This window comes from Haliotis asinina, chromosome 11 (genome assembly GCF_037392515.1).
Source record: "Haliotis asinina isolate JCU_RB_2024 chromosome 11, JCU_Hal_asi_v2, whole genome shotgun sequence".
NCBI classification, from domain to species: domain Eukaryota; kingdom Metazoa; phylum Mollusca; class Gastropoda; order Lepetellida; family Haliotidae; genus Haliotis; species Haliotis asinina.
Window position 1 is genome coordinate 50178963 of NC_090290.1, and position 10863 is coordinate 50189825.

The 10863-nt window shown below is 41.1% G+C and overlaps 1 protein-coding gene across 1 annotated transcript; it reads left to right on the plus strand.

Moving 5' to 3' along the window:
• Window positions 1-435: 435 nt before the first annotated feature.
• On the plus strand, window positions 436-10863 carry LOC137255506 (solute carrier family 28 member 3-like). The gene is made up of 11 exons (XM_067792941.1): window positions 436-671; window positions 1226-1393; window positions 1661-1805; window positions 2690-2881; window positions 3331-3492; window positions 5157-5282; window positions 5860-5990; window positions 8638-8806; window positions 9372-9629; window positions 10144-10324; window positions 10832-10863. Exons 1-11 carry the CDS (start codon window positions 436-438, stop codon window positions 10861-10863), a joined length of 1800 nt encoding a protein of 599 aa, XP_067649042.1.

The following is a 10863-nucleotide window of genomic DNA, read 5'->3' on the forward strand; positions in this document are numbered from 1 at the left end:
AATTTCTTAATGAGTATAAATGTCCTAATTATCCCAGCTAAATCACACGAACATGTCTTTCTCGTTGGCGTGTCACCAGCACTAACGAAACACACCTTCTCAGCGTTGTACACTGCGATCGGACACAAAAGACTTTGGAAACCCTTCATTTCTTAATCCGAGCGACATTTATGACTACACACAGCCACGTGTCTCTTGTTCAGGTCCAGCTGTGAAAGAAACAAATGACGCCCGAATTTGTTAACCAAATTGGATTCAATGACCACGTTTGATCCATAAATATAACCATATAATATACATCCATGATACAAACAGTTTCGCACAGAAGACTCACCCTGTAAAATAACTGATGTTTTCCCCGCTTTGTCTATTACTATCAAAACGGCATAAAATCATATTCTGTACCGCATTTTGCTTAGGTTCACACTACCCACAATGACGGACTCAAATGATCCAGAGAGTGACGTCGCAACAGTAAAGGATGTTGAGATTAAAACCGAAACAGATGATGACCTGGAATTTGAAGACAACTGTTGGACTTCTGCAATCACGCGTCTTCAGAGTTCAGTTAATGGATTCTATGAACAGCACAAGGATAAAGTGGTTGTTGGTTTCAAGGGCGTGTTGTTTCTGCTTTACCTAGCGTATGTTGGGTATTGCATGTACCACAAGTAAGTTTAACTGTTGTTTGTTGCGTTCTTGTTTCCAAACACTTAATAATATTCTCACCAGGAAAAGGAAATAGCATTTAAAATATTAAATCTAATCTACAAAAGCCCTGAATGGAACTGCTTTACTTCAAACTCTTGTCTCACCCTATGCCCAAGGAATCTCAGATCTGCTGATCAATCACTTCCTGTTGTCTCACTATAATTATAAACTCAAAACGTTCGGAGATATATCCTTCAAACATTCAGCTGCTTTCAATGCTGCAATAGATCTGTCTCCTTACAGACATTAAATCTGCTCCAACTCTTTCATTTTTTATATCTCATCTAAAGACTCCTTTTTCTTCGATACTAACTTTCTTGTGTTTGCGCTTAAGTAGAAAATGACCAAGTGTTAAACACATTACAAATGACAAAGGACCATAAGGACTTGGTCTAAAAAAGAAACCAGGGATTTATAGACAAGTGTTTTGATGAGGTGAATGGTGACTGTTAATACATAAAAAGTCCGTATGAGACTTCCAGAGAATAATTGAATCAATTGTCACACAACACAGGTTTGGAGACGAAGGTTCTATTCGCCTGCTCGTTGTAACAGTATTTGTAGTTCTGTACCTTTTGAACACAATACTCAAACGATTCTGCAAGCTCCCAAGTCTTGCAAGATGGACATCCGTTTGGAGAGGGAGTAAAAAGGCTCTGTCCGTGCGACGATGGATCAGAAGGTATGAAATAAATCTTAAAATCTCTACTGATGCAAAAACAATTGTCAGCCCATGTCCTCAGGTTCAACAAGGTCTGTTTCTAAGAACGTCTGTCTTTTTTCTAAGAACGTCTGCTCTTTCGGGGACTAATAGCTGATGGTACTGGAGCAAAACCAGTTGCACTCTTTTGAGTGTCTGAAAAATGCAGCATCTCTAGGTATTTCAATTCAGCGAAGACCCGTTAATCTCAGCACAAGTCATACCCCTATTCCCTCACTCCGTTCACAGAAGTCTGTACCTGCTGGTTAGTGGCGCTTTAGCTGTCTACATTGGACTGGACGTGGTCAGGTACAACCCCCAAAATATGCAGTCACTGCTGGGGGTAGGCGTCCTTGTGGTTTTTGGATTTGTCTTCTCTACCAGTCCAGCAAGGGTAAGTTATAGCGTTGGTGGATGTGCAACATGGCGTGGTTTCGACTATGTTTTCTTCAGCATTAGGTACAGATTTGAAACGAGACATAATTAAGGCAGCGGTCTTAAAGACGGGGCAACGATCGGTACTTAGTGTAATATAACAATAGAATCTGGTCCATAAAAGATGTCATACCGCGGTCGAATGGTATTAATGATTGTGAAGGTTCTGGGGCTATAAAAGCCAAACAACTGCCGCGCCTCGTGGGAATGCTCTCATCATCCAAGGTTTTAAAGATCTGGTGGGGCTGAGATGAGGACACAGGTTAAAGAAGAAGTTACATGTTACTCTTCCTCAGAAATTCTTTTAAGTACACAGCATAGGATCTGATGCAATATTTTAATGGTAGATACGCAGGTGAGCGTATCTTTCAACAAGTCTGTTTCAGGGCTATAAAGAAGACACCTTCATTTGTTCCTTGATGTCAGTGATGTCTCCAGATGACTTTTTCTTAGACATACATTTGGTAATGGTGGAAATCAAAGACTTAGCGTCCTCTGTCCGCCACCATTGTGCTCTGAGGCAGCATATGTGGACGTGCGTTGTGGCCAATTTAATACAATACACATTCATTGGCAAACGTCTTTGTAAGATTCCAAACCTTATTATGGCAAATGTTTACTATTTGTTGGCCCGTTATGCTGTCTTGTACATGGGTGATACAGCCATGGTGTCATGGTTATTGTGCTACGTACATGACACAGGTTATGTCCTCTGTATTCGTCTATTTTGACTTCTACCATTTCTCTCATCAGTTTAACATTTATTCTGTGATTACTATCACTTCAGACGGACCAAATATTTTCATTCTTAAAACGCTAAATGCAAACATTCCACACCACCAGGTAAACTGGCACCCGGTGTTCTGGGGCATTTCTGTGCAGTTTGTGTTTGCCTTGCTAATACTGCGAACGTCTTGGGGTTACGGAATTTTTGAGTGGATTGGACAACGGGTCGAAGAATTCATAGAACACGCTGACGCTGGGGCCTTGTTTGTGTTCGGGAAGTCCTTCGAGGAACACAGGATAGCTTTTGCTGTGAGTAGACTAATCCCTGACACCATTGTGTCACTAGACTATATTCATTAACGCCGAGCTCGATACACTCTACACATTAATTATATAGGATGTACACAGTTTGAACTAAATGTAGATTACATAATGAGACCAGTGGTTTCAATGTCGGAACAGGAGAGTTTCGAAAGAATGTTGACTGACAAATAATTCCCAATGATGAAAAAAGCGAAACGTAAAACACGGTGATAGCACACCGAAATAGTTACAATATTCAATAATGCTTGTAATGAGAGGCGGCAAACCGCTTCCTATGATCAGAGGCTCTGTGACTTGCTCGATGCCGTCTAGTGTATCCAAACTGTTTATGATGTCAGTCACCCAACTGTCTGGTTCAGAATTACCATACTGCCGTCAAATATGTGTTGACAATTCATGTGACACTGTCATTGAACTCCATATTCTTGTTGTAGGTGATGCCTGGGGTGTTGTTCTTCAACGCTATGATAAACGTGTTGTACCACGTCGGTGTGCTCCAGGCTGTAATGAGGACACTGGGATCTTTCCTGTCCTTCTGTTTGGACTGTGGGCCAATCGAGTCTGTGGTGTCCTCGGCGAACATCTTTATAGGGCTGGTAGGGGGCAGATTCAATACTTCTTACCTGTATGGTTCACAAACAGTCTATCATAGAAATAACCATTTTTGTTTTGTTTCGCCAACAGTGCTGATTGTTTTAAATCCCACATGAGAGTTAAATTCATTTTCGCTTAACACAAACGTTTACCGAAATCATTCAGCTTGTAATAATCATATGTGACTCGCATCTCTACATTAATCATTCAAGCTTTTATGCAAATGGAATATTGTTTCAAGAGTTGGAAAAAGAGCCTTTACTATTTTTTATATGTGTGTACATGAGAACTGCTTAGGCACCACCTGAATTGCTGGTCTGTTGATGGACGTCCGGCGTCCCACGTGCGGCGTGGGGCAGGATCCGTGAAATCTCAACGGAAGACCTGGCATAGGGTCTTACGTTACAACAAGGAATATTCTCTTGAGACGATAAGTGGAGCTGAAGATTTTAGAGACAACTTTCCAATCGTCCACTATTAATGGATAAAAACGTTCAGTATCTCCACACGTCATCGACTATTTCCAGAACAAACGCGGTGGAAACATTACCATGGTACTCTATAAACCCTGATATGAACCCAATCGAACATTTTATCCGGCAAGAGGTCCCCCTTTTTGAAAATCTGCGGGAACTGATGCCGGCAGCCCATCAGAAATAAAGGTTTCTGATGCTAGAATTCAATGCTTGATTATGAAGAAAGGACTTGCAGATGTTCTCCGTGCAGTGGGTGGCCACACCAGCTCTTGAAGTGATCACCAGTGAATATTTCATACAGCCACAACATTCTTTATCAATTTATTGAGTGTGTGAATATGTTTATTTTTACGCAATGATCCAACAAGGTCACTGCGGGGGACACCGGAAATAGGTTTGACACATTGTACCAATGGGGGGAATAGAACCCGGACTTTCGTTGTGACGAGCGAACGCTTTAACCACTAGGCTACCCCACCACCCTGGTGGCCTTGCCCTTCCTCACTGTTAATACTGACGTTTTTATGTACTTCTCTCCAAGTGGAAGGTTATTGGTACCAAATGTTACATTCAGTATGAATCCGGGTAAAATATGCTACAGTTACCATCTGGTCGCTGGGTTTCAAAGCATATCCATTAATATGTAGTTCTGTTGGGATTTGTCGTAGATAAAGGTAGTTAGTGCTCGGCCAAGGATTCTGTATATATTCTATATAGTCTGGTTGTCATAGTATTATGTCCACAATTCAGTATATATATGTATATATATATATATATATATATATATATATATATACACACACACACACACACACACACACACACACACACACACACACACACACACACACACACACACGCACACATACACCCATACACACATGTTTCATATATACACACACACACACACACACACACACACACACACACACACACGTTTCTCAAAACGTGTGATTCATTGCATAGAATTCTTTCAGTTTAAAAGTTTAAAGTTGTCCATCTATGGCACGGCTCTTCTTGACAACTTAATCTGAAGTACTCTATTAATATTTACGTAAAACCTTGGAAAAGGAACAAAATAGTGTTTCACACCCTGAAGAAGGTCGAAATCATGAATAGATAATAGTATCCTGTCCTATACTCCAAAGGACTCACTTCGACTTTATACAGTCTTTAACTGTACCTTTTAGTCTGAGGTACCCCTCCTGGTTCGACCATATTTGAAGCATCTGACAGAATCAGAACTCCATGCCATCATGACCTGTGGTTTCGCCAGCGTCAGCGGTGGCATCTTGGGGTCATACATACAGCTTGGGGTGAGTTATCAGAAAAAAAACACTTTCATTTCTCTTTGATTGCATGTACCACGTGACACGGCTTTTATGTCGATATTAGAATTTTTTGTATGAAAGTATATGTCCACTTTGCAATTCCATGTTTTGACTTATCGAAGGCCTTATTCAAAAGACTCTTGACTCTCCTGTATTTCGAATCCACCTCACGACATGAGATACAGTGTGGCTTCTGTATCATTGATAGCTGCCGCGGTATTGCCGGAAATGTGCTGAGTGCTTTGCTCTACAATAAACCAAGCAACCGATAGTGATTCGTGAAATCTTCCAGATAAAAGTTAACTCACAGAATGGACTTTACTTTCAGCAGAGATTCCCCCGTGATGCGGGAAAATATATTGTATCGTGTATTAAATTGAGTCAAGCAACTGACAGTGTGTTCGTAAACCCATGGAATGGACACTACTTTCGGATTCGGGAAAATATATTGTATTGTATTAAATTGAATCTTGTTTCTACATCTGTTTACTAGAGAGAACATTGAATAAGGAAAACGATATATCTCGCAAGATACTTTTAAAATATTTTTTTCTTCGTGTAGGTTCCTGCCAACCATCTGTTGTCTGCTGCGGTGATGTCTGCACCAGCTGCTCTCGCCATCACCAAACTCATGTGTCCGGAAACCAAGAAGTCATATTTCAGAGATGGAGTGAAGATGAATCTAGGAATGGAGTGAGTCAGTTCGTTGCTTTCATATTAACTTTCAACAAATACGTACTTTTATGTCGAATACAAGTGATCTCGATTCGTTTAAGGAACAAACACAGGGATGCGTTTTATAGATTGCTTAATTCATGTGAACAAATTTTTGTGTAAACACATCTCACCACCACAGTACTTCCTGAGCATCCCCTTCTCACAACTGAAAACACGAGAGTTTTTACCTCAACCAACATAGCACATCAGTTTTTGAAAAGCATAGGCAAATGGATGTATGTACTCAGCTATAAGTAGTTGTCACACTTAAATAATCTTCATAACAATTTTTGTTCTGAGTGTTATGACACTATCAGTAAAGCATACGACCAAAGCGGAAACACGCCAGTGTATATTTTTACACGTTCTGTGCATGCGCACAGCAAATCGAAAATTAATGTGGAGCCCACGAATATACTGATCAATGTGCATTTTGTGTTTGGATTATAAATGAGACACCTGATACTTGATTGAGTGATAAAGACATTTGGGACAGAATGAGTTGATTGAATCGTTGTGATAACTCTCACACTGGTAGTGTGACATAATGACCGACACAGGTGATACCTGATTGAGCCGGTTGAGGGACAGAGTGAGTTGATTAAATCGTTGTGATAACTGGCACACTGGTAGTGTGACATAATGACTGACACAGGTGTTATCTGATTGAGCCGGTTGAGGGACAGAGTGAGTTGACGGAGTCGTGGAGATAATTGGCACGCTGTTGATATGGCTTATTGACTGAGACATTTGATGCCTGAGAGAGCTGGTTGACCGATAGAGACACTTGGGAGAGAGTGAATCGATTGAGTCGTGGAGATAATTGGGACACTTAGATATGGCTACACACTTCTCATAAACATGTTGGCTGGACAATTAAATATGGCTAGATGACTTAGACAGCGGATACATCATGGCTGATTGAGCTGGTTGGTTGATGGGCTTTGTGCCAGTCAGGTGATAGAAGAAATTCAAACTAACTTTTAAGTTTGTGGTGCCGAGTAAGATGGCAATGGAAGAACCTCCTCCGTTATCTAGTACACAACTGCCACCCTTATCACACTGTCACTGCCCTCAACACCTGACCGACTCGTTCAAGACAGCATTGTATTCCATTCACAACACGTCGCTTAGTAATGGGGATCTGGCTAAAAATAGTTTGGCCGTGTTTGCGTTCGTGCACACAGATAATATTACCGGTTTGCGTTTCCTTTGTTTGTCATGTTTGGACAGTATTCTTGTTTGAAATTCACTTAGCGTACGTTATATTTGCAAAATATACTTTACACAGTTCCCATAAACGTGGATTGTATCTCATGTACTGTACCTTAAGCCTTGTTGGATGCTCTTCTTATTATGATGTTTTCCCGTTATATGTAGGTGAATATAAACAGAGCTACCTACCTGACACACTTAAAGGTTGTCTGAATATCGGGGAGATCTGTCCTCAGTCAGATTGTCCATGCTATTGTTATCCTTATATCTCTCCTCGTCTTCCCAATGGACAGTAGGGGCGTGGAGTAGCCTCATGGTTAAACCTTTCGCTTGCCACCCCGATGAGCCGGGTTCGATTCCCCACATGGGTACCATGTGCGAAGCCTAATTCTAATGTCCCCCGCCGTGATATTACCGGAATGTGGCTAAAATTGGAGTAAAACTACACTCATTCACTCACCCAATAGAAAGACATATTTAACTGCACCTGTCCGTCTCCTTTTTACCTCTTCTCCCATCTTCCAGAAGTGCTACAGTTCAAAACGGCGAGGTACATTTAGGTACACTGGTACATTGAGTTACATTGACAGCCTCTGTTCAAGCTGTTCTCTTTCATGATCACCTGATCATGCCAATGAAGATAGAACAGGTCTTCAACAAGCCATGCTTGTCGTGAGAAGCGACTAACGGGTTCGGCTGGTCAGACTCGCTGACTTGGTTGACACATGACATCGATTCCCACTTGTTCAGATCAATGCCTATGCGGTCGACCATCGGATATTCTGACCCAGACTCGAATATGTACAGACCGCGTGAATATAGCCGAGTGCGACGTAAAACTACACTCACTCACGAACGAAATGAGTGACCTTTCATTTGTGTATTCATCCTTGTGTTTATTTACAAATATATACGACAAACTAAGTTAACATCTGAATCACTCAGACAAAAATCGTTTCTGCAAGGAGCATATGTTTTTAATGCAATACGTGGGTGCACAGATTTACCGTTTTGACGAATGCTTGCCATTGTTTGATGTCATCAACTGTTTGATAATTGCCCATTCATCTCCATTATTGTGCTTTTTACACTCATTATAGTCTTTTGCTGCAGGTGATGTAGATCTTGTTTTTCGGACATATCGGTCTGGACTAGGTTCTAGTATTTACAGATCGGCGCCATTAGTCAGAATATTGGAATATTGCCTCGTAAACGAATATTTATCTTTCTGTCTATTCATCATAAACGAATATATAATATATTTTTTTTTATTTTATTAGGCATATTAGATTTCAGTACTAACAGTATATTGTTGATAATTACGATACTTTCGGAACCGTACATAGAACTGTGTTTTCTAAAATTAAAGAAAAGTGTTTTTTGAAAAAAATTACAACTTGTCTTCCAGAAAACATCGTAACGTCCTCTCCGCACTATCAGCCGGCGCCGTCGATTCCGTCAAAATCATCGCCAACATCATAGCTAGCATGATAGCCTTCGTGGCTGTGCTGGAGTTCGTTGACCAGACTCTGGAGTGGTTCGGGAGCCAAGCTGGAGTCCATGGTCTCACGTTTCGGGTGAATTTATATTAAACATAGTTAAACTTCGAATTCAGAAGCCGCGAAGGCCTGCGTTGGAATATTGCCTTTCCAGTAGCCCATGTTTGTCGTAAGAGGCGACTAATGGGATCGGGTGGTCAAGCTGACCCTTTGGTTGACACATGTTCCCAGTTGCGCAGATCGATTTTCATACTGATGATTGTTGGAATGTGTTGTCCAGACTCGAATAATTGCAGACCGCCGCCCTATAGCTGAGTATTGCTGAGTACGGTGAGGAAATGAGGGAGTACCTTTGATGGTGGCGATACTTCATTTTGACACGAAAAATATTTTTCGAACCAAAGCCAGGGATGTACGTTGCCAACATTTGCTCGCTTCGCTCTCATACAAGAAGACTGGTTCTCTCTACTACGGAACCTTTGCGTTTTTCAATATTTCTACATAAGACTACAAAAGATGCCATTTTGGCATTTCTGATTATGACGGAAATTTTTTTGTCGGATACGTTTATACATCAGAGTGTTTGATATAACCTAACACGATATTTTGCATTTAAGTATTTTAACTAATAATATCATTTCAGCTAGTTTGTTCCTATGTATTCTACCCCATCACCTACACGATGGGCCTGGCCAGTCAAGACTGCGGGAAGATGGGGGAGCTGCTAGGTATGAAGATCTTTGGCACCAGTTCTATCAGTTTCGCCCAACTCGGTATACTGAGAGGCAATCGTATTCAGCTTCTGGACTATGTGGCCACACATAACGACACTTGGCACTGGCAGGGGAGTGACGTCATACTCGAGGCGACCAATCAGACGCTCCTTGGTGGCATTTTGGAAGTAAGTAATGCCCATGGCTTTGTCACTGTTGTTGAGTCACAGTGAAATTAAATGATAGAGAGTTCCGGTTCCGGTATCAAAACAAGAGCTTGTGTCATATCCAGTTTTTCTTGTAGGGTGCTGTGCATTTACCTGAGAGAATTAGTATTGGTTTCAGAGCTCCATTTATAGATGAGAGAATTATAAGCTCAGTCTTCCTTGACTGTAATAACTGGTTGTCGTGAAAGGATCAAGACTTCAATTTGTGAATGAACTGCCATGGGTGAATTGTACTTTGGTCTCCCTTGATATTTATAAGCGGTGGTTATGTAAAGAACATGACTTTTATTATTGGATGAACTGTTATAGGTGACATGTAACCCTGATTTACACTGACAGTAATGACGGGTTGTTCTTCCATTTATGGGTGAACTGTCAGTCTGTGAGTTGCCATGCCATTTGGAACGTTTGAAGGCTAACCATTTTTGTTAAAGTGTTTTGTATAGCCAAAGATATGTGCTTTGAATCTCTCCAGGAGCGAACTGAAGTCATTGCCACCTACGCTCTCTGTGGGTTCTCCACCGTCACCTCTATAGGTATTACATTGGGAACATTGGTTCCTATGGCACCGGAAAGGAAAGAGGACATCACAAGACTCATCGTTAGAGCTCTCATCGCTGGAAACCTAGCCTCTTTCATGACAGGCTCCATTGCAGGTTTGTGTGGTATTCCTTTTTCACAAAACAAAACGATTTTAGAAGTTTCTTCATTTGGTTGCATGGAGTGATGCAGCGCGTTGCTGTATATTTGCAGTACTTGTGAACAAAAGGTGAACGTCCATCTCACTTTACTTGAATGCAGAGGTTAGATCGTTTGTGCAACAGATTCGATTCGAACAAACCATATGCTTGTGTCTTCTTTTTGTGCTTTAACGCTGCAATCACTATTGCGGCAGCTGTATGGCGGCGGTATGTAAACAATCGAATCTGGACCAGACAATCCACCGATCAACATCATGAACATCGATCTGCGCAATTGGGAACCGATGACATGTGTCAACCAAGTCAGTGAACCTGACCACCAGATCCAATTAGTCGCCTCTTACGACAAAGGCCGGTTCTAATTTCTGAAATTGTTGTTTATAGTACCATTTTGCAGCTTTGATAATGTTAAGATATAATTACAATAGCATATCTTTAATCTGAACATCATTTTCGATCCAGGTTTGATGTACACCGGACAAAGTCAGCAGTGA

Excerpts from the sequence above, each read along its gene's own strand:
- LOC137255506 (XM_067792941.1), top strand. The coding sequence starts at position 436 with ATGACGGACTCAAATGATCCAGAGAGTGACGTCGCAACAGTAAAGGAT. Across the intron at positions 5,283-5,859 it reads GGTCATACATACAGCTTGGG|GTTCCTGCCAACCATCTGTT; the intron begins GTGAGTTATCAG and ends TTCTTCGTGTAG. Across the intron at positions 5,991-8,637 it reads AAGATGAATCTAGGAATGGA|AAAACATCGTAACGTCCTCT; the intron begins GTGAGTCAGTTC and ends CTTGTCTTCCAG.